Source organism: Mustelus asterias, chromosome 3, assembly GCF_964213995.1.
Source record: "Mustelus asterias chromosome 3, sMusAst1.hap1.1, whole genome shotgun sequence".
Taxonomy (NCBI): domain Eukaryota; kingdom Metazoa; phylum Chordata; class Chondrichthyes; order Carcharhiniformes; family Triakidae; genus Mustelus; species Mustelus asterias.
In genome coordinates, this window is record NC_135803.1 from 42,703,228 (window position 1) to 42,727,748 (window position 24,521).

General features: G+C 42.7%; 1 protein-coding gene across 1 annotated transcript in view; it reads right to left on the bottom strand.

Annotated features, from left to right (window-relative positions):
• Positions 1-24,521, bottom strand: part of LOC144491802 (uncharacterized) — a 173,829-nt gene that overhangs the window by 112,197 nt on the left and 37,111 nt on the right. The window contains exon 5 of the mRNA XM_078210097.1: positions 20,282-20,375. Within this exon, the coding sequence (XP_078066223.1) occupies positions 20,282-20,375 (94 nt within the window). The remainder of the gene's footprint in view (positions 1-20,281; positions 20,376-24,521) is intronic.

Below are 24,521 nucleotides of genomic sequence, written 5' to 3' on the forward strand. Positions count from 1 at the left end.
CAGTTAACTTCTCAAGTACCACCTCTTTGCTAATACTAATGTTTTTTAATAAGTCTGTTTCACAAGTCCCTTGTTCACTGAATATTTCTGGGCGATTTTCTGTGTCTTCTTCCATGAAGACAGATGCAAAGTAATTGTTTACTTTCTCTGCTCTCCACTATAAATTCTCTTGTCCCCACCTGTAATGGGCCCACATTTGTCCTAGCTAATCTCTTCCTTTTCGCATACCTCAAAAAGCTTTTACAATCCGCCTTTATGCTCCTTGCTAGTTTACATTCATATTCTCTTTTCCCACAAACTGTTTTGTGGTCCTCATTTGCTGGATTGTAAATTGCTCCAAATCCTCAGGCTTACCACTCTTTCTGGCAACTTTTATAAGCCACTTCCTTTGATCTAATGCAATCTTTAATTTCTTTGAGTAACCATGGTTGATTTACCTTTCCCATTGTGTGTTTGTGCCCTAGAGGAATGTATATCTGTTGTAGACCATGTAGTGTTTCTTTAAATCATAGAAACCGTATAGTGCAAAAGGAGGCCATTTGGCCCATTGAGTCTGCACCAACAACAATCCCACCCAGGCTCTATCCCAGGGGCGGCATGGTAGCACAGTGGTTAGCACTGCTGCTTCACAGCTCCAGGGACCTGGGTTCGATTCCCGGCTTGGGTCACTGTCTGTGTGGAGTTTGCACATTCTCCTCGTGTCTGCGTGGGTTTCCTCCGGGTGCTCCGGTTTCCTCCCACAGTCCAAAGATGTGCGGGTTAGGTTGATTGGCCATGCTAAAAACTGCCCTTAGTGTCCTGAGATGCATAGGTTAGAGGGATTAGTGGGTAAAATATGTAGGGATATGAGAGTAGGGCCTGGGTGGGATTGTGGTCTGTGCAGACTCGATGGGCCGAATGGCCTCTTTCTAGGGTTTCTATGATTTTTATGATTCTAATCCCACATATCTACCCCGCTAATCCCTCTAACCTATGCATCCCAGGACACTAAGGGGCAATTTAGCATGGCCAATGCACCTAACCCGCACATCTTTCAACCGTGGGAGGAAACCGGAGTACTCAGAGGAAACCCACGCAGACATGGGGAGAACGTGCAAACTCCACACAGTGACCCAAGCCAGGAATCAAACCCAGGTCCCAGGAGCTGTGAGGCAGCAGTGCTAACCACTGTGCAACCGTGCCGCTCGATGCTAGCTATTGCCCTGTCTACCACCAAATCATTTGATGTACTTTCCCAATCCACCATAGCCAACTTGCCCTTCATGCATTCATAATTTCCTTTCTTCAGATTTAAGAACCTAGTTTCAGGATGAACTATATCGCATTCAAACCTAATGCAAATTCTATCATATTATGTTCACTATTTCCCAAAGGCTCAGCAAGGTTATTAATTAGTCCTTCCTCACTGCACAACACTAAATCCAAAATAGCCCAATTCCTGGTTGGCTCCTCAAACCCATCTTGTACACACTCCAGGAATTCATGCTGCAGCATTAGTACTGATTTATATTAACCCAGCCTATGTGTAAATTGAAGTTGCCCAATATTACTGTATTACCCCTGATACGGGCATCTCTTTTGAAATCTGTAAATGTTGAATTCTAGCTGTTCTTAAATTTTCTCTCTAAATAGAACAAATACAATACAAATATAGCAGCAGTGATTACCATCTACAAGATGAGCAGCAATTCATCAAAGATCCTTAGACAGCACCTCCTAAACTCATGACCACTTCCATCTTGATGGACAAGAGCGGCAGGTACATGGGAACACCACAACCTGCAAGTTTCCCTCCAAGCCACTCACCATCCTGACTTGGAAATATATCCTTGTTCTTTCACAGTCGCTGGGTCAAAATTGTGGAATTCCCTCCCTAACGGCACTGAGGGTCAACCCACATCACATGGACTGCAGCGATTCAAGAAGACAGCTCACCACCATCTTCTCAAGAGCAACTAGGGATGGGCAATAAATGCTGGGCAGCCAGCAACGCTCGTGACTCATGACTGAATAAAAAAATTGCAGTCATTTGGAAATAATTAGAAAATATAAAGATTAAATATTGCCAAATTGCAAAATTCTGTTACTTTTGATACATGTTAAAATTTTATATTTGCAAAATAATGAATCTTTTTACGATATTAAATTGCTACTTTTTCACAAAGTTTGAACAAAAACAAACTGAAAAAGCTGAATCTCCTCAAGCCTAATTCCAACACCGGAATGACCACATGTTCACGTCATCACCAAAATTGCCCACTCACACATCCAGGATGTGAGGATATGCTTAAATTTGCTGTGAAAGTGGATTGAGTTGACAATTCTGCAAACATGGTGTGGCTTGTAAAATGGCTTTTTCCAAAGAATTGCTACAGTTGCATTTTCTCAAATGGCCTCTGATACAGAAAAAAACTCAATTCAGGGGCAGTGAGACTGTTGGAACTCGAAGAAGACAAAAGATAGTGATAACATAACAAAAGGCTTGAAACTTAAAATAGTTAATAAAGCTGTTGGACTTGCACTAAAATGTGTCAGTTGTATTCTTGGATGTTACAGTAATATCACTCATCTCTGGCCTGCAGTAGCTCATCTGCACTGAAACCTATGCCTTTGTTACCTTTAGATTGAGCTATTGGCTGCTGTGGACAGAGAAAGAATGGCTACAACAATGATTTAACAACAATATTGGCAATAGTGGCTTTAAAATGGCTATTCTGGCTGAGAGCTAAGTATGCTGGGATTTTTGGTCAACTTATAGATTAAAAGCAGATGCAGGTTGTAAAGTTGTTCTGGTCTGGGAGCTGTGATCTGGTGCTTCCTGTGTTGGCCCAAATAACCATTAATCAAGACAGTGTGGCTTCGATTTATATGGCTGTTATGTATGGGAAATGTCAAATGAACTAAGCGTAATGCGTCATTCAAAAGTAATTTCATTGGATATTCAAGCCTTGTGATCGATTTCTGGTTACACAGTTGGTTGGATGACAGAGAATCTTCCAAAGCAAGTGGAGAATTGTGGATAAAGAGACATGGGAGTCCGTTGTTTGGCAGTGAAAACTCAAAGAGACCAACCATCGCAAGAAGACCTGTACCCTGAAGGATGCTTCAGAGAACAAGAAGATAGATTCTACATAGAGGATATTTCTTAGCCAAGGTTTTCCTAAATTCGATAGTATCGATTTTCAATTAAATAGTTAAAGTTAATATTCAGTTGAAAGTTGATGTTCAGTTTGAGTTAAAGTTCAGTAAAGAGTTAATGAGTTGCAACTGTTTATGTTTGAGTTGGTACTAGAAATAAAGGAATTATTGAATTACTGCCTCATTAAACTGGGATGGTTAGAAGGTGTTTAAAGCTTTCTAACAGCTGGCCTTTATTCTTCCATTCTCCATACGCTTGAACTCACCAAAAATTTCAATATCCATATCCTAATTCACTTCAACTTATCACCCATCACTCTATGTGCTCAGTGGCCTACAGTGGTTCCTGGTTGAGCAATGTCTCAATCAAAAACTTATCAATCCCTTGTTTTCAAATCTCTCCATGGCCTCATCCCTCCTTACCTTTGCAAACTCCTCTAGCTCCAGAACCTTCCAAGATATCTAGGTTTGCCAATTCTGACCTCTGTCCCACCTTGGATTTTAATCATTCCACCGCCGACAGCCATACCTCCAGATGCCTGGGCCAAAAGTTCTGGAGTCTGTCCCTGAGCCTCTCTGTTCTCAACTGAATACAGGTATAAAATCATAGAATTCCTACAGTGCAGCGGGAGGCCATTCGGCCAATCGAGCCTGCATCAACAACAATACCACCCAGGCCCTATCCCCATTACCCCATGTATTTATCCTGCTAGTCCTGATAGTCAGGGGCAATTTAGCATGGCCAATCAACCTAACCCACACAGCTTTGGAGTGTGGGAGGAAACCAGAGGAAACCCATGCAGACAAGGGGAGAACATGCAAACATCACACAGTGTGCAGAGCTTTAGATAGCTGAAGTTTATGAAGGATGGTAAATGACAGGTTGGGCAGGAGAACCTTTGGAATAGCTGAATCTGAAGGTAGCTTGGATGAAGATTTCCAGCAGCAGATGGGCTGAGAAAGGGCACGTATAGGCATGATAACAGAAGTGGAGGTAGGTGCATATATGGCAGATAAGCAAATTGAACCAATTTCTTGTAATGTTTTTGCTATTATGCTAATGTCCTTACTTTCAGCACTAAGTTTTTCAAACACAGTTAAAGATGGAAGGCAAAAAGATGTTTTGAAAAAATTCTTTGAAATTAATCAATTTTATTGTTTTTTGGCAGCTTTGTTGGATTAATTATTTTTTATAAGGTCTGAAGAGATTACAATTTTTATTTACTTGCGTCTTGTACATTTAGTTAATATGTTGCTTAACTCCTCAGCTGTAAATTGTACATGTTTTACAAATATGAAACTTCAGCCAAACAAGACCACAATTTGGAATTTAAAAAACACTGAATATTTGGACAAAATGTCCTGTTACATCCTGTAACACTTTCTCATCATAACAGTCCAGATAATCCTGAAAAATTGTGCCAGAAATGATACCCACGTACTGTTGATCCATCAGAAGGAACTCTTCAATTATAGACAACAAAATAAAACAAGACTTACCCTAACTTATAAATCAAAGAACAAGGTTTAATAAAGAAACTTCATTACTCCAACACTTGAGGCCTCATCCTGGGCCATTCCAAGCTCCCACAAACACCAGCAGCTTCTAATTTATACTGAGTCAGCTGGTCACATCATTTTGTCATTGGTTACATAGTTTACTGGGTCAGCTGATGCTTACAGCATGTTACCATTGGTCACACTACAACAGATCCAATGTTATCACTGGTTACATTCTAACACGTACCGTTTAAAGTGATAAAAAGATTGAGGAAAGTCAAGCACCCTAAACCCATTGTTATGCTCCGCTCACATTTCCTCAGTTTGTTTTGCTGATTCTGTGCAAGCTCTGCCAAAACCTTTCCGTAACATAACTCTCTGCCCAGCGAAAACATTCTGCTAGCACAAGTTTCCTGAATCCATGATTCCAGTTTAACAGGCAGCAAGTCTCAAAAGCCTGCTCCAGCCAATATCCACTCCATCTGGGTGAATCCCCAGTGAAAAGCTGCGAGCATGGCAAAATAATGTAAATGACCACAAGGGTCAAAGATGAACAAAGATCAGAATCAAACGTTGATAGTGGGCAGAAATCCCACAGCACTAAAGATGCAGCTCTATTCTACACTAGTGAACAATCTAGATCTTGACAGTTCGTTCTTTCCTGCCATTGTATTTGCATCACTGCTGCTTCTAAAATCAGATTTGCATATAGCTTCAGACGTTCACCCAAAGCATCGCCTAGTATTCCTAATACTCGTTTGTCTCTGATTATTTCTTCTTTTGACGTAAGTCATCCAATAGCAGTGTCCTGTTGATCTGTGAAAATCAATTAAGAATGCTTTTGCAGGCTCTGAGTGTTCCTGTTTTATGTTATGGAATGAACCCTTGCATAAATCACATCTTTCTTGCTGGTGAAATGCCCATCGAACTATCCTTGCATTGTGACGTGCTTTTCATTTACATCATCTGTCAGATTGAATGGTATGGGAATATTCTTTATTTTTATCACCCAAGCAGTAAATCAGCACAATTCATTGCCTATCAGCTAGTCCTGGCATTATACAATGGTATTTCCATCTAATTTTCCAGTTCAGCTATTCCTCAGGCTCGGAAAAATTAAGTTTCCCTGGAGTAACTATAGCAAATCACTTCTGTCATACTTAGTTTTGCTTGACACAAGCACACGTTTCAAACATCCTGACACTGTTACAATCACCAGCAGCAAATCTAGATTTTGACCTTCCTGCTCACTGATTACATTGTCTTCTATTTTATTTCTTCTTTAAAGACGCAAATTATTTTACCCAGTAAGCAAAGAATCCCTTTCGTTTCATGACAAGAAAAAAAACGATTGGTTTATGGAGGACGGTATGGCAACTGGTTCAGAAAGTGCAGAGATTCAGACTAAACTATCCGTTGCATGTTATTTGCTTCCGAGGAGATAGGAAAACTTTGTTTAAAGGTCACATTGGTCTCAGGCAATTTGACTGCTGTCAATTGAATGGTTATTGAACTGTTCTGACATGAATGATGCTGGTGGCATAATTGTTCTCACACAGCAATTTTCCCCAATGAGAGGGGCTTCCAAGTCTAAACCCAGGATAATAGCGCCAGCCCAGCTTTGCTCTGTCACCTTCACAGTTCCAACCAAAATAAGCTTGGGCATTCTCAATTAGCTGATACTTTGCCAGCAGTGGAGTCGCCCCCGCAAATCCGCCACCCCACCCCTCAGCACTGTGGGAGGCCACCACCCACATGGGAAGGCCACTGGCATGGGGATGGCTACCCAGCTGCTTCCCGAGGGGCTTGGCTCTACGGAACAAAGGTCCGCAGGCAGGGGTAGGCAGCACTCCAATGATTTCCCTGGATGTTTGCCCTCAGACTATTGGGCCCCATTTCTGGTTCACTAACCCGCACTGGACCAGAGGTCTCCAGCCTGCCTCAGCAGTGATTGTCTCTCTCCCAGTGGCAGCCCTGAGACTTCAGCGCTATGGGCCTTCTGATTGGGCTGGCAGCATGGGGGGCCTTCTCATTGCACAGTGGTGGCCAATTAGGAGGCTGCTCTGGGAATATTACTGATACAATCCTGCTGCCCCTACCTGTGTGGGCATAGAACCATCATATGGGCAGGTGTATAATGGTCCTTAGTCTGAATATGTTTATGATAGGGGAATTAGCTGTGTTAATATGTGAGAATAAGGCCCGTCAGAGAGTTGGTGCAGACCAGATGGGTCGAATGGTCTCCTTCTGCACTGTAAGGAATCTATGTGTGAAGGTGGGAAGGATTTGTGGGACAGTGGGAAGGGGAGAGATTTGGGGGCGGCATGATGGCACAGCTGCCTCACAGCGCCAAGGATCTGGGTTCAATTCCCGGCTTGGATCACTGTCTGTGTGGGGTTTGCATGTTCTCCATGTGTCTGCATGGGTTTCCTCTGGATGCTCTGGTTTCCTGCCACAGTCAAAAGATGTGCAGGTTAGGTGCATTGGCTATGTTAAATTCTCCCTCGGTGTACCCGAACAGGCGCCGGAGTGTGGCGACTAGGGGATTTTCACAGTAACTTAATTACAATGTGAATGTAAGCCTGCTTGTGATTAATAAATTAACTTTACTTTATTTATAAGAGCAAAAGGGGGTGGGGGGGAAGCGTTAAGTGGAGTATGGAGAAAGTGTTTAAACTGCACATTTTAAAGCCACCTATCTTTTCACTAGTATTTTAGGAGCAGAAATCAGGCCTCAAAGATTAGTCAATTAGGCCACATCCAGCAGTAAAGATTGGTCAGTTAAGCCACACCCAGCAATAAAAAGATGTGAGGGTTTAAAGAGGTCTCACAGTTGTTTCAGCATTCAGCTTGAGCTGTATGGGCGTCATAGCTGCCATGGAGATCCCAGCCCCAAAATCTTGTTTCACAGTCCCACTGCTGGTCACGTCCACTGCGGGTCACAACCCACAGTTTGGCCAGTCCCGCTTTAACATAATAACATGTCACAAGGCACTTCACAGGTATCATAGAGCAGTATTGGACACTGAAACACAGGAGGTGATATTAGGCCAGGGGACCAAAATCTTGGTCAAAGGGGAATCTGTTGAGTGAGGAAGAGCGGTGCGGAAGCGTGTGGAGAGAATACCAGAGTTTGGAGCCCAGACATCTGAAAACACATCCACAATTGGTGAGTGCAATTAAAATTGGAGATGCTCTAGATATCAGAATCAGATGAACACAGATATCCCAGAAAGTTGTGGGACTGGAGGGAGATATTTGGAAACAAGGAAGAAAATTTTTAAATTAAGGGCCGAAGTTCTCTGGTTTTGCATGTCCCGCTACCGCTGTCAGCAAGAACGGAGAATTTGGCACTCAGCCAAATCTCTGTTCACAGCAGCAGGACCAGATAATCCCAGTCGTGGGCAAGATTGGGGAACTCCAGCCAAGAAGTTTCTTGACCGAGAAACAATGCAAGTCAGTGAGCACGGGGTTGAGAGGGGGCCAGGACTTAGTGCAAGTAGGAATATAAGCAGCAGAGCTATGGCTGACCTCAGGTTTACGAAGAATGTGGAACAAACCCAACCAGAAGTGTCAGTGATGGTGCAGTCTAGAGATAACAGAGGCACGGATGAAGATTTTAGCAGCTGATGAGCTGAGAGAAAGCAGAGTCTGGAAGTTGCAAAGATGGAAAACGACAGTTTCAGTGATGGCATGGATATTTGGTCAGGCGCTCATCCTGGAGTCATATAGTGCAATCAGACTTCAAGGGTCCAGAGGGGCATTTTTTTTCACTCAGAGGGTGGTGAGTGTCTGGAACGAGCTGCCAGAGGCAGTAGTAGAGGCGGGTACAATTTTGTCTTTTAAAAGCATTTGGACAGTTACATGGGTAAGCTGGGTAAAGATATGGGCCAAATGCGGGCAATTGGGACTAGCTTAGTGGTTAAAAACTGGGTGGCATGGATAAGTTGGGGCAAAGGGCCTGTTTCCATGCTGTAAACCTCTATGACTATTCTGTTCAGCCTGAGACAGTTGTCAGAAGAGGGAAGGGCTCAGTAACTAGGAAACAAAATTTGTATCAGGGACTGAAGACAAAATCACTTTGGTTTTCCAAATATTTAATTGGAGAGAATACATTTCTGCTCATCCAGTACTCGATATCAGATAAACAGTTCAATAGTTCAGCAACAGTAGAGTCGTTGATAAATATGACGCTAAGCTAGGGCTGGGACAGCTTACATGGAAAAAGTAACCACAAATAAAAACAAAAACTGCTGGAAATACTCAGGTCAGTCAGCATCTATGACGGCAAATAGAGTTCAGGTTTCAAGTTGTTGATCTTCATCAGAACCCTTCCTTTAAAAATTAACACTGTGTTAACAAGATGACGTTGCCAAGGGAAAACATATAGATGAGAAAAAGGAGGGGGTCAAGGATAAAATCTTGGGGAATTCAACAGGCAGGTTTCGAGCACCTTTAGTAAAATAAAATTCCAAGACTTTCCCATGACCGAGTTAAAATATTTCATGACCATTTCTTCTTTCAAATGTACCACAGACTCTGGTACGTGTGGCTTTCCCCAAACATTGGAATCTTGCATGATGTGTCAGTTATACAATAACCTCAATTTCTCACAGGACTATCTTGTTTTGTCGAATGTTTGTGTTCTATGAAAAGGGCTCCAGGGGTCACCAGTCTATCTACTCGTTTAAAAGAAAAAAAATGAAAAATTCAGACAAACAACAAAACAATTCTACCAGAAGGACACATCAAATCCAGTTCCGCTTTATTTACTAGAACATACAAGCAATCTGCTTTTCACGGTCTGAAGAGGTTTTGAGTGTGCTCAGAGCTGCCACATTATGCACAACCTCGATGTTTTGCAAAGTTTCATTTCTTTTTCTTTCAAAGGGTGGCTCATTCCATTGGATTGGGCAAGCAGAGTGAAATCTTTGGTGCATTCTTCAACTTCAGCTTTTTCATCTGTATCACGTTGTGTGCTTTGATATCTGCCTCAATCTGATGCTTCCTTTTTTTCCATGATGTGGAGATGCCGGCGTTGGACTGGGATGGGCACAGTAAGAAGTCTCATAACACCAGGTTAAAGTCCAACAGGTTTATTTGGAATCATGAGCTTTCGGAGCGCTGCTCCTTCATCAGGTGAGTGGAGAGGTAGGTTCCACAAACACAGCATATATAGACAAACACTCAATTGCAAGATAATGATTGGAATGCGAGTCTTTTTTGTCTACTTTCTTGCGCTTTTGTAGAAACTTGATGTCTGTGTCGAAATGCGATCTTTTTGGAGACTCACCCTTGGAGGGCGGCATGGTCGCACAGTTAGCGTTTCTGCCTCACAGCGCCAGGGACCCGGGTTCGATTCCCGGCTTGGGTCACTGTCTTTGCGGAGTCCGCACGTTCTCCCCATGCCTGTGTGGGTTTTCTCCGGGTGCTCCGGTTTCCTCCCACAGTCCGAAAGACATGCTGGTTAGATGCATTGGCCATGCTAAATTCTCCCTTAGTGTACCAAAACAGGCGCTGGAATGTGGTGACTAGGGGATTTTCACAGTAACTTCACTGCATGGTGATGTAACGCTACTTGTGACAAATAAATAAACTTTAAAACTTTACTTTTTTCCAACCATTATCTTGCAATTGTGTCTTTGTCTATATATGCTGTGTTTGTAAAACCTACCTCTCCACTCACCTGATGAAGGGGCAGTGCTCCAAAAGCTTGTGATTCCAAATAAACCTGTTGGACTTTAACCTGGTGTTGTGAGACTTCTTTCTGTCCTTTTTTTCCAGCATTGAACTTCCCTCTCTAATTCCTTCCTTGTTTTCCCTCTCCGGCTTCCCTTTGTCTTGGCTGCTTCTTTTTCTGGGTGGATTCTATAGCCCTGTCAGGCACTACTAGCTGACTTTAAAGTTCTTTAGTGATTATTACATTGCAGACAACTCCTACATCTCTAATCTGGGCCTTAATTAGTCTCTTTGAGAGATGCAATTTTCTTTTGGTTAGCCAGGTCCACCTCTTCGTTCTCGGAGAATTATGGCTCCATTGTTGCCTCGCCATGTGACAAGGAAAGTGGCAGCTTTATTACAACCCATAAATGCTTGCATTTTTTCTCTCCTTCCATTGCAAAGAAGAGGGTATCAAACCAATCTGTTTCCTTGCTGTAAAACGTAAAATCAATGAGGACTTCTTCATTTCTGCAGTTGTCAACTGGTCTCTGGAATTCTTTGAGGATTATGCCGTAATAATGAACCCCAATGTGGCCTGCATCCACAAAAACTGCAAACATGTTAAGGATGTGATTGCACTGGAGGGGCTGCAGAGGAGACTCACCAGGATGCTGCCTGGGATGGAACATTTAAGTTATGGAGAGAGATTGGGTGAGCTTGGGTTGTTTTTGCTGGAGCAGAGAACACTGAAGGGCAACCTGATCGAGGTGTACAAGATTATGAGATACTTGGACAAAGTGGATAAGGAGCAGCTGTTCCCCTTAGTTGAAGGGTCAGTCACAAGGGGACATAGGTTCAAGGTGAGGGGCAGGAGATTTAGGGGGATTGTGAAGAAAAACGTTTTCACCCAGAGGGTGGTGACAGTCTGGAACGCGCTCTCTGGGAGGGTGGTAGAGACGAGTTGCCTCACATCCTTTAAAAAGTACCTGGATGAGCGCTTGGCATGTCATAACATTTAAGGGTACGGGCCAAGTGCTGGTAGATGGGATTAGGTGAAAGCTCAGGTGTTTCCTGTGTGTCAGTGCAGACTCAATGGGCCGAAGGGACTCTTCTGCACTGTATGATTCTACAATTCTATGTTGATTGTGATGCCTTGCAGTTCACTGGTTGAGGTACATGTGTAATAGAGGATAATTGATGGGTGAATTCTCCATCAAATTTTTATTTATGTTTATGAGGAATGCTTGGCATTCCTGTTTGAACTAAAAGTAAAGCTTATCTTTCCCTACCTTTTCCACATGTGATAGGTTTTTGGCAACAAATTCCACATCTATCTTTGAGATTTCTTTGAGGTTCTTGTTTATGACACGAATTTGACTCAATTTTAGTTGCATCAGCAAGTGCATTTTCTTTCATGAAACACTCCAAGCGGTTTTTCATTACATTGTAGAATTCAGAAGAAAGATGATGGTATCACAGGGGCACCAATCTGATCATTTGCCAGAAAGAGCTCCAATTCACTTGCTACAAAGATTAAAATTTTTCCTTTTGCTTCAAACAGCGAACCTTTGACTGCTCCACCTAATATTTTTAAAAGTCTCGTTCTTTGTTTTGGTAATTCTGTCACTTTTGATGCCCTCAACATATTGCTGTATTTGTGGTCAGGCATTTTCATGCCATCCCTGCCTGCAAAATTAAAATGGGAGTTCTGATGAATTAGTGATTGATGTCATAGAACCCAATAGTGCAGGAGGCAATTCAGTCCATCCGTCTCTCCGAACTCTCCGAAAGAGCTCATTACCCAGAACCCCTCCCATTCCTGTAACCCTGTGCATTTACAATGGCTATAATCCACCCAACCTACACTTTGGGCTGTGGGAGGAAACTGGAGCACCCGGAGGAAACCCATGCAGTCATGGGGAGAACATGCAGACTCCACACAGATAGTTACCCAGGGCTGGAATTGAACCCAGGTCCCTTGCGCTGTGAAGCAGCAATGCTAACCACTGCCTTGCCAGGAGAATCTTTCAACAATAGAGAATCTCTTCCAAGTCCCAACCAAAAGCAAGACACCCCAATTCAGAATCCATGATGCATGATGTGCATGCTGTAACTGCCCACATTCAACAACTTCTTTTCTGCCTTCTGCTTTGAAACAGAAGATGCCATAAACTTCCCTCTGTACATTGGGTCCAACCATCGAAAATTGTGATAGATTACTTGTGCCGAGCTCCTGTATATGACAGGTACAAACCTCTTGAAAGATTATCTGCTGTAGTACGGTCCATGAATTCAGAAGCCAAATATCTCCCAAGTATCTTCCATCCCAGAATCTAGCATGGAAGTCCAGTGGCTTCATTTAAAGAGTGTTTGTTCAAGACTTCAAAGTAAAGAATATAACTGTCAGCTTTTCAGAGCTGAAGTACAAGCCTAAACAGTTTGCTGTCAAAATAAGCTGTTTTGTTCTCTCTGTAAACATGGAAAAACTAGCAACAATCCCTGTCTGGAAACATCAGTAAGAAGTCTCACAACACCAGGTTAAAGTCTCACAACACCAGGTTGTGAGACTTCTTACTGTGCTTACCCCAGTCCAACGCCGGCATCTCCACATCATGGAAACATCAGGTCAAACAAGTCAGTAATATCTCCAGCCAAATGAAGAGTAGTGATTCTATCACTTTCAGCATCCACTGAACCTCCGACTTCAGCACTGTTTCAAGAGTAAAGTAGGATAGTAAATTTGCACAAGATGGGGACGATGCAGCTTGTAAACTCTCTCTGCATCAGCTAATATGGGACCAGGAAGGGAGGTTGGGTGGTTAGCAGTTTAATGGGAACAGAATGTGGGTCTCCTGGAAAGCTCCTCTGATGTGAAGCTGAGTAAATTGGGTCTATATTCTCTGGAGATTAAAGTTATGAGGGGCGGTCCCATTGAAATATTCAAGATTATGAAATGGCTTGACAGGATAAGTGTTACAAATGCATAATTTAAGATTAATATATTTTAAGATTGCAACTTTTGGGTTATAAGTTATTATACTGCTTGGAGGTTGTTGAAATAAAACCTGTTCTGAAGGGCTTAGCAAGCAGGCCAGTAATTGTAAATCCAAAAGCCCAATTGTATTGCTGGGATGTTAGTAAGAGGTATCAAGGTTTATAGTAGCTTCTCTGACTCTTTCTTGAGGGGATGTTCTGTCAACATGGTATTTCGGGAGGGGTTTGAAGTCAAGGTGTAAAATGCGTGGGTGGGGAAGGGTTAAATTATTCATGTAACTTTCCAAGATCAAAAAAGGGCTTGAAGGCAATTTGTTAACAAGGGAAAGTTAGAAAGTATTTTAGGGGAGGCAATAGCCCAGTGGTGTTATCGCTAGGTAGGAAAGGGAATAAGAAAAGTGATAGGCAGAGAAACGAAGGACAAAGTTCAAACAGGGCTACAGAGAAAAATATTGGGAGCAAGGCAAACAATGTTAAAAAGACAAGCTTAAAGGCTCTGTGCCTTAATGCGCAAAGCATTTACAATAAAGTGGATGAACTAATCGCGCAGACAGATGTAAACGGCTACAATATAATTGGGATTACGGAGACATGGCTGCAGGGTGACCATGGATGGGAATTGAATGTCCCTGGGTATTCAATATTTAGGAAGGACAGGCATAAAGGAAAAGATGGTGGAATGGCACTGCTGGTTAAAGAGGAAATTCACACAATAGTGAGAAAAGATATTAGCTCTGACAACGTGGAATCTGTATGGATAGAGTTGAGAAATACCAAGGGGCAAAAAACATTAGTGGGTGGCATATATGGACTGCCAAACTGCAGTGGTGATGTTCGGAATGGCATTAAACACGAAATTAGAGATGCATGTGATAGGGGAATATCGGTGATCATGGGTGATTTTAATCAGCACATAGATTGGGCAACTTAAATTAGCCACAATGTAGTGGAGGAGGAATTCCTGGAGTGTATACGGAATGGTTTTCTTGACCAATATGTGGAGGAATCAACTAGAGAGCAGGCCATCTTAGACTGGGTACTGTGTAATGAGAAGGGAATAATTGCCAACCTAGCTGTACGAGACCCCTTGGGGATGAGTGACCATAACATGATAGAATTTTTTATCAAGATGGAGAGTGAAGTAATTGATTCGGAGACTAGGGTGCTGAATCTTAATAAAGGAAACTATGAGGATATGAGGTGTGAGATGGCCTTGATAGATTGGGGAGAGTTACTTAAAGGGATGACAGTGGATAGGCAATGGCAAACATTCAAGGAACACATGGATGAACTGCAGCAACAATTTATTCCTGTCTAGCACAAAAGCAAAATGGGTGAGAGGGCCATCCATGGCTTACAAAAGAAATTAGAGAGAATCTGATCTAAGCAAGAAGCATATAGATTGGCCAAGAAAAATAATAGGTCTGAAGATTGGCAGCAGTTTAGAATTCAGCAAAGAAGGACCAAGGGATTGATTAAGAAGGGGAAACTACAGTACAAAGGTAAGCTTGCAGGGAACATAAAGACTGATACTAAGAGTTTCTACACATACGTGAAGAGAAGGAGGTTGGTGAAGACCCCTACAAAAAGAAACGGGGGAATGTATAAAAGGGGGCAAAGAAATGGCCGAGCAACTGAATACATATTTTGGTTCTGTCTTCACAAAAGAGGGCACAAATCAAATGCAAGAAATGTTGGAGAATGCAAGATTTAGTGAGAGGGAAGAATTAAGGGAGATCAATATTAGTAGAGAAATGGTGCTGGGAAAATTTATGGGATTGAAGGCAGATAAATCCCCAGGGCCTTATAATCTACATCCCAGAGTACTTAAGGAAGTGGCTCTAGAAATAGTGGATGCATTGGTGGTCATTTTCCAGGATTCTATAGACTCTGGAATAGTCCCTGCAGATTGGAGGGTAGCAAATGTCACTCCAATATTCAAAAAGGGAGGTCGAGAGAAAACAGGGAATTATAGACCAGTAAGCTTAACATCGGTAGTGGGGAAATTTCTCAAATCCATTATCAAGGACTTTATAGCAGAGTGTTTAAAAAGCAATGTGAGGACCAGACAGAGTCAGCATGGATTTATGAAGGGGAAAATCATGCTTGACAAATCTGTTGGGATTCTTTGAAGATGTAACTAGTAGAGTTGACAAAGGGGAACCAGTCGATGTTGTATATTTGCTCCTTCAGAAAGCGTTTGACAAAGTCCCGCACAAGAGATTATCATGCAAGATTAAAGCGCATGGGATTGGGGAAAGTATACTGAGATGGATAGAAAACTGATTGGCAGAGAGGAAACAAAGAGTAGGAATTAATGGGTGCTTTTCAAATTAGCCGGCAGTAACTATGGGGTGCCACAGGGATCAGTGCTGCGACCCTAGATATTCACAATATATATTAATGATTTGGATGAGGGAACAAAATGTAACATCTCAAAGTTGAGTGGGAGGGTGAACTGTGACGAGGATGCAGAGATCCTTCAGCATGATCAGGACAGGTTGGGTGAGTGGGCAAATCAATGGCAGATGCAGTAAATTTGAATAAGTGTGAGGTTATTCACTTTGGAAGCAAAAACAAGAAGGCAGATTACCACCTGAATAGCTGTAAGTTGAGGGGAGTGCGCAGCGGGACCTGGATGTCCTTGTGCACCAGTCACTGAAGGTAAGCATGCAGGTGCAGGAGGCGGTGAAGAAGGCAAATGGCATGTTAGCCTTCATTGCGAGAGGTTTCGAGTACAGGAGCAGGGATATGTTGTTGGAATTATACTTGGTGAGGCCACACCTAGAGTACTGTGTGCAGTTTTGGTCTCCTTTTCTGAGGAAGGATGTTCTTGCTCTCGAAGGAGTGCAGCGAAGGTTTACCAGGCTGATTCCGGGGATGGCGGGACTGATATATGAGGAGAGATCGACGAGGTTAGGATTGTTTTCGCTCGAGTTCAGACGAATGAGGGGGGGACCTCATCAAGACTTATAAAATTCTAACAGGACTAGACGGGCTAGATGCAGGGAGGATATTCCTAATGATGCGAGAGTCTAGAACCCACCATTCTATGGGTCACAGTCTGAGGATTCAGGGTAGACCATTTAGGACGGAGGTGAGGAGACATTTCTTCACCCAAAGAGTGGTGAGCCTGTGCAATTCATTACCGCAGGAAGTAGTTGATACCAAAATATTGAATATATTCAAGAGGCGGCTGGATATAACACTTGGGGTGAATGGGATCAAAGGTTATGGGGAAAAAGCAGGATTAGGCTATTGAGTTGGATGATCAACCATGATCGTAATGAATGGCGGAGTGAGCTCGAAGGGCCAAATGGCCTCCTCCTGTTCCTATCTTCTATGTTTCTATGCTAAATTATTAATCCAGAAACTCAGCTAATGTTCTGGCGACCCGGGTTTGAATCCCTCTACGGCAGATGGTGGAATTTGAATTCAATAAAAATATCTGGAATTAAGAATCTACTGATTGTCTGAAAAAAAAATCTGGTTCACTAACATCTTCAGGGAAGGAAATTTGCCATCCTTAGCTGATCTGGTCTACATGTGATTCCAGAGCCACAGCGAAGTGGTTCACTCTCAACTATCCTCCGAAATGGCCATCCAGTTTGAAGGCAACTAGGGATGGCCAATAAATGCTGGCCAACCAGCGATGCCCATATCAAACAAATGAATAATAAAATATACATATGTATACTTTTCAGATCAAAGGAAAAGTTAAAGTTAAAGATAGTTTATTTGTATTCCATGAGAGGTGGCACAGTGGCGCAGTGGTTCGCACTGCTGCCTCACAGATCCAGGGACCTGGGTTCAATTCCCGGCTTGGGTGACTGTGTGGAGTTTACACATTCTCCCAGTGTCTGCCTGGGTTTCCTCCGGCTGCTCCAGTTTCCTCCCACAGTCCAAAAACGTGTGGATTAGTTGCATTGGCCATGCTAAATTGCTCCTTAGGATGCGTAGGTTACAGGGATTAGCAGAGCTAATATGTGGGATTACGGGGAAAGGGTCTGGGTGGGATTGCTGTCGGTGCAGACTCGATGGGCCGAATGGCCTCCTTCTGCACTGTAGGGATTCTATGATTCCATGATTCTATGAAGACAGGCCACAGGTTCACTGCTATGGAGATGGTTTGAGGGGGCTAAGCTTTGGTTTGATTCATCTCCAATGAACAACTGACACAAAAAATCCAGTTGTCAAACATCCTGCTACAAAATATGATATTTAACAATACAAAGAAATTAAAAGCATGCTGCAAATTATGTTGTTGCACCACCAAATTCTATAACAAGGAACTATTTTTTTTGCAATAACAATCAAACTTACCTGTACTTTTCCAAGAATGCAAAATGATTGTCAGGGCACATACCAAAGAAGTTGTGACAGATCATTTTTACATGGAATTGTAGAAATGTATGCACCAAGAATCAAATAACCAGTAAATTAAACTCTATATGTTCATTGCAAATTAATTCTTAGTGCAGACTCAATCCCTAGACAGTCATGAAATTTTTTGAAGTTTCAATGCCTTTTCTCTTTCACTTCTGTAATCAGAGTTTCCAATTAAATGCACCGAAGAAAAACATTAACAGCTGTACGCACTATAATTTACCAGTTACTCACTAACAATTTAAAAGCAACTCTTTGAATTTATATAACATTTTTAACATAGTCTAATGTTCTAAGGCATTGCACAGGAACATGATCAGACAAAAATTAACACTGGGCCAAAGGAGGAGACATTTGGACTGGTGACAAACAACTTGGTCAAAGAAGCACATTTTAAGAAGAATTTCAAAGCAGGAGAGTGACGCAGAGAGGCTTAGGAAAGCAATTCTGGGAGTTATGCTTTAGCCAGCCACCAGCATGGCTTCTAATGTTGTGACAAAGGAAGTGGAGGAAATACAAGAGGTCAGAGTTGGAAGCAAGCAAAAATCTTGGGAGTGTTTTAGTGTTCTAACAGTTTTGAGAGATGGGGAATAGAGAGTCGATAGAGGAACTATGCATGCAAGTGCTGAGGCGGGCTAGTTGGAAAGCCCTCCTCAGTTTCCTTGGACTTCATCCTATGGCATTAGGTTGTTGGGCCCTCAAGACCTCACTCCTCACACCCTCACCCAGACTCCATGCTTCTCCAATATCCTCTCCATGTTTCCTCATATCTCTCCATTAGTAATGCTTGGAGCTCAGCCAAGCTTTCATAATGAGGTCATTGGCAACTGTATCAATAGAAACACGACAGGTGTTTCGTCAGATATTTTCATTATGAATGCTTGGTTGAGCTCCAAGTAGGGATATGTTAGCACAGGGAGAAGTGGAGTGTTGGCGACGATTGACTGACATCTTTTTGAGGGTATAATGTTATTCTTTGCTCTGTTCCTTTTTCAAAGTCTGCATGATTATTTTACGAGATTATGAGGTGTGAAGTGGAGTAAGGGCTGGTATTGAAACGATGAATAGCAGTGCCCATCTGACACTTTTATAAAGTTGTAAGAGTAGCAGTTCTTTCCAAACGAGACTTCTGAATGGGTGTTTTTTCAAGTCTTGCCATTGTTATTATGTGGTTCATTGGTTCTGTATGAGTGGCCATGGAGTATGCCAGAGGACATGGAAGAGATGTGTCGATAATGGAAGCCTATGGTGGGGGTGTGGAGATGATGTGTGGAGGACATAGGTTAATATGAAGGCTCTTAAGTAGGAGTTTTTAAACTTATCTTTCAAAGGACTCCCAAATTCAGACTATGGTTCATAATTCCCAAGAAGCTAGTCAGATTCCACAAAAATTGCAGGATGTGGGGGGTTATGAGATGCCCTAGCAATGGAACCGGACAGGTCAGGAGTGCAGGCTTCGGGCCCTGTGCCGCCACCCCAACCCTCTGCCAGTGAAGACTGCCATAATTGGGAATTGGGGTGAGAATCCCGGAATCAGTTCTCATCCACCATTTTTAAAGGCCTCCAGAATGGGCACAATTCCACAGAAATTCAGACCACAGTGTTTGCAGTGTCATCAGCCTCAATTTTTTGTTGTTGTTTCCATCTAGTAAGAAAGCCTTTCTATAGTCAGATCCAGTGACTGCAGGGAACAACTTTGATCAGAAATCAGTCATACCAATCACAGGGTGAACCCCTTAATGTCAATGGGTGGAATTTTATGGTCCCCCCTGCTGGCGGGGTTTTCCAGTCCCACTGAAGTCAATGGATTTTTAAACGACTCGCTGCATTTTCCAGCCCCGCTCCTGTCTCTGCCATGACAGGGCCGTAAAATTCTGCCCAATAACTTGTTTGTCTTATCATAAACTTTTATTATAGGCAAGAGCCATTTCTGCAATAATTCCAAACCGACATATCAGACCCCAGATTGATCTATCGTGCAGAAGTATGAACCGAGATGTGGTTTAAGTGGATGGAATTCACAATTTGTGCCAAATGGTGAAAATATATTTGCACGAAGACCAATGGTTACCAGCAATCAGTGGGAATATTTCTACAAAAGGGGTGGCACGGTGGCACAGTGGTTAGCACTGCTACCTCATAGAGCCAGGGACCCGGGTTCGATTCCCGGCTTGGGTCACTGTCTGTGTGGAGTTTGCACATTCTCCCTGTGTCTGCGTGGGTTTCCTCCCACGGTCCGAAAGATGTGCTGGTTAAGTGCATTGGTATTTTCAGTTCAAATTTAAAACCTCCAGCAGTGAAGACGCGTTAACATCTGTCATGGTTGTGATTTCTGGTGAAAACCATGGAATCCGAAGTGTCTTAATGCATTTGTTAAAAATAGCTGTCAGTGGCTCAAAGACGGAAAACATTTCAATACGGACGCATCAAAGTACAGCAACATTGGGCCCTATTGGTAGGAGAAAGCTTAACATGTGAAAATTCTATCAGAATGAGCTTAGAGGTGCACAAGAAGAAAATAGAGAAAGCAAATAATACTGGCTCATCCTCACCAAACCAAAATATTCCTATGAAACAACATAACCTGAATAATATTCTCTACCTGCATCCTCAGTTTCTTCCTCCTCTTCAATGGAACGTGGAATGGGGTCTTGATCACCAACATCCTGCATTATGATTCTTTCCAGCCTTAAATGCTACAAAACAATGATGATATGAATAAAATATGGCATGGCTAGGAGGTGTCAAGCACCCCAAGAAGTCAGTAATCGCCGGTTATTCTGCATGTTTTGTTTCTAAAAGGTACATTATTCATAAATTGGAAACAAGGGTCTGCACTTTACTGGCCCCTGTGGGGGGCCAGTGGGGAGGCGTATAAACAGAGTGGTACATAAAATAGGGCAGGTGTCCACCCCACCACCCTTGCACCCACCCTTGAGGTTACCACCATAATATTGGGCAGGGGAGCACCAAAATCGCCAGCACCCCGCCACCCCCAATTGAGTGTGGTACTAAGCTAATTGACCCCATTAATATCCTGTTCATGCCATAAGACAGTTGGAATGGGCAGTCAGGCAGGTGTGGGCAGGCCGCTTTTTAAAAGATTTTTTCAAAGGATGGGAAGGAAGGATGGGTACTACCTTCAGAAGGTGTCCTTTGTCCTTCAGGGGTCAGCACCTCTAAAAATAGTACCCCTCCTTTCTTCCTACCCGCCTGTTCCATTAAACACACTACTCGCCCACCCCCTCCCTAAACTGCCCAAACCCTCCCCGCGCAGGACCCAGACTTACTTGTCTCTAGGGATTCATGGGCCTTCTTCTTGAACCCACTTGCAATTCCAGCAGTGCCCACTACTGCTCTCATGGCACTGCCAAGATGGATAGAGTTGCTGGTCAATTTGATTGGCCGACAGCGCCCGAGGGTGGGACTTCCTCCCCAGTGAGGGGCAGAAGTGCCACACTGCCCCAATTTACTCCACAAACAGTGCATCATGGCTGCGGGGCAGGCTCGTGTGGAGCAGGTTAGCTCCACCCCGACTTTGACTCTGTGAGCCATCCACCCCCTCTCCCCATAATATACTGCCCAAGATTTCACTGCAATCAAATATAAATCTCTAAACCTTTAACAATATAAACATGCTCAGTACAGTAATCCTACGGAGCAAACAGCAGAACCTCAAAACGTATATGGCAGAGTCAAAATCATGCCACTTCCATTAATGTCCTTTGTGACTATTACTGGTGAGAAGAGCAATTTTTTTATCAACTAAAATGAGTAACACAACAGACTCTAAAAAAGGTGCGCACTAAAGGAGACCTATCATTTCCTTACTGCATTGCAAGATTCAAAGAAACAGATTTTCCTTTCCATTGAACCTGCGATTGCTCAGTGTTCAAATGTAAAAGATAGGAAAAGGGGACGGAGACCCCTGAGGGTGGCTGAGTGGGGGTGCGGGGGATGTGGTTGCATCTATAACAGGCACAGGTAAATAATGGATATGGAAAGGATTCCACTACCTGAACGTCAAGCTCATTTTGGACCAGAAACCTACTCCACCATCTCTTGATGCCTCTCAACTTGTCTGTGGATGCTTCTGCTATCAGGATGAAATAGCAGCTCCCTCCTTCAGGTTAACCTCCTTGTCTCAGCATCTTAGTCTGCTATTTCCAATGTCCAAATCAAATTGTTTTTCTGTTCATTTATGGATTGTGAACATTGGTGACTAAGTCACCATTTATTGGCCATCTCTAATTGCTGGTGAGCTGCCTTCTTGAACTGTTGTAGTCCATGTGTGTAGATATACCTACAGTGCTATCAGGGAGGGAGTTCCAGGATTTTGACCCAGTGACAGTGAAGGAATGGCAATATATCTCCAAGTTGGGATGGTGAGTGACTTGGAGGAAAACGTCCAGGTGCTGATGTTCCCATGTGTCTACTTCCCTTGTCCTTCTAGATATGGTGATCGTGGGCTGGGAAGGTGCTGGGTAAGGAGCCTTAGAGAGTTCCTGCAGTGCATCATGTAGATGGTATACATGGCTGCCACTGTTCGCTGGTCGAGGAAGAAGTGGATGTTTGTGGATGGGGTGCCAATCAAGCAGGCTGCTTTGTCCTGAATGGTGTCAAGCTTCAAGGTGCACTTCTCTTTATGTGGCACACGCTGCCATTTAACTGGCATGACTGATGCACAATTTTTCACCCACCCAAGCTGAGAGAAATGCTGGCAGCTTGCCATTGTGTTTAAACACAGTTCAATTTTGCACTGGCCTCTCAAATCATTCGGTGACAATCTCAGTGTAACACTAGTTTGCATCTGTTTCACCTCTACTTGAATAGATTGACTATAATATTCTATTTCCTTGCAAGATCTTAAAACAAAGCAATCCATTCAAACAGCCAAGAGTAGATTTCTCTGAACATATCACCTGCATAATGGCAGCAGTGAGCACCATCTACAAGATGCATTGTAGCAACTTGCCAAGGTTCCTTCAATAGCCTACTCCAAACCCATTATGTCTACCAAGTCGAAGGACCTTTTGGCTAAGATTAAGTGTCAGATCAAGCCCAAGATGGAGTGCAGTGCCTTATCTTGTCAGCTTGGATCTTGTATGTCTCTCTCGTGGGGACCATGAATTGGATTTTGAATTTGTTTTTTGGAGCAAGCAAGGAGAATAGGTTCGGGCTTGCCCTGTCCACTCTGCTCATTGGCTTTGTAACTTTAAGAATGGAGTAAAAATTAAAAAATAGACATAGGAACACGACCACCCTCAAGTTTCACTCCAAGAATCACACACCCCAACTTGGAATTATGTCCCTGCCCTAAGCTGTCGCTGGGACAAAATCCTGGAACTCTTTCCTGAACGGCCCTGTGGCTGTACCCACCCCAAATGGACTGCAATGGTTCAAGAGAATGGCTCAACACCACCTTCTCAAGGGCAAGAAGTGATATGCAATAAATGTTGACCCAACCAGCAACATTCACATCCCAAGCGCAATTTTTCAAAAATGTAATATATTGACTGGCCATCGACTTGAATTCAACAGCATTTTGTTTTTCGGATATACTTTGCAAGGTTTGAAACAGCTTACTGCTTTAATTTCATTTTTTAAAAAGCAGCGACTTTTCAATAAGCGAACAAAAGCCAGAATCTAAGGAAGTCCTGATGCTATAGTGGAAGAACTGCCTTCAGCAATGATAAAGCCTTCCAAAGTAAAAAACAGTTCTTCAGTAATTTTGAAGATTTACTCTTATTTGAAACGGTCATCCCCTGTTTACAAAGGAAAATCGGTTGAACAGAAAATACTACACATCAGTGAAACTTAAACAATTCTGGAATTCAATATTGTTGCTTATGAACCTAAAGGGGAATTTTAAGAATGGTTTACACACCTGAACTTGCCTTGAACATGGTACTTAAAGTATTGCTGATAAAATCACCATGCCATCAATGCTGATTCCCAGTCATTCTACATCAAAGGCAGCATTGTGAATTTTACAATAAAGATTTCTCCTCCCTGCTGTGTATAATAGCATAGCCATTGTTGCCATGGCAATAGTCTGTCACTCTCGCTCTCTCCTGCATCTGTCTGATTCAGTCAACCATGTACATTAACTTGCAATCAAGCACTGTTCTCCAGGAATCCTGTGGTCAGTATCCAATTATATTTGCATATTCATATCCTCAAGGTAACAATAAGTTACAAAAAAACAGTCACATCAACTTAGTTGATGCAAAGTTAGTCCAAATTGTTCGTAACAAATGTACTATGAAACACATTTGTTGAAGGATGCTAAGTAATACATAAGCACATTACAATTTAACACCTTCAGGAAATAATAGACCTCCACACTGAAGCTAAACAAAAATCTGAAGACTAACAAAGAAAAGTACAGCACAGGGACAGGCCCTTCAGCCCTCCAAGCCTGTGCCAATCATGATGCCCTGACTAAACTAAATAAAACCTTCTGCCCTTACTCGGTCTGTATCCCTCTATTCCCTCCCTGTTCATATGTTAAACAGAGGCTCCAATTTCCCTCTTAGGTTGATGTAAAAGGTTCCCACGGCACTATTTTAAAGGCAAACAAAGGAGTTCACCTGGTGTCCTATTTATTCCTCATCCAAAACCACTCATTATATGATCATTTATTTCTTTACTTCATTCAGTTGAAACAGGTTAAATTGAATCTCAACAGCAGTAACTAAAGCAGGCCTTTAATCTATTAATACGCGTTAAGAAATAACACAATGAAAATTGAAAGGGTAACCTAATCAAAACAGGAAATGTGCAAACTTTCCATAATAGAATAATGCGTCATACTGATACAAAGAACAAAGAAAATTACA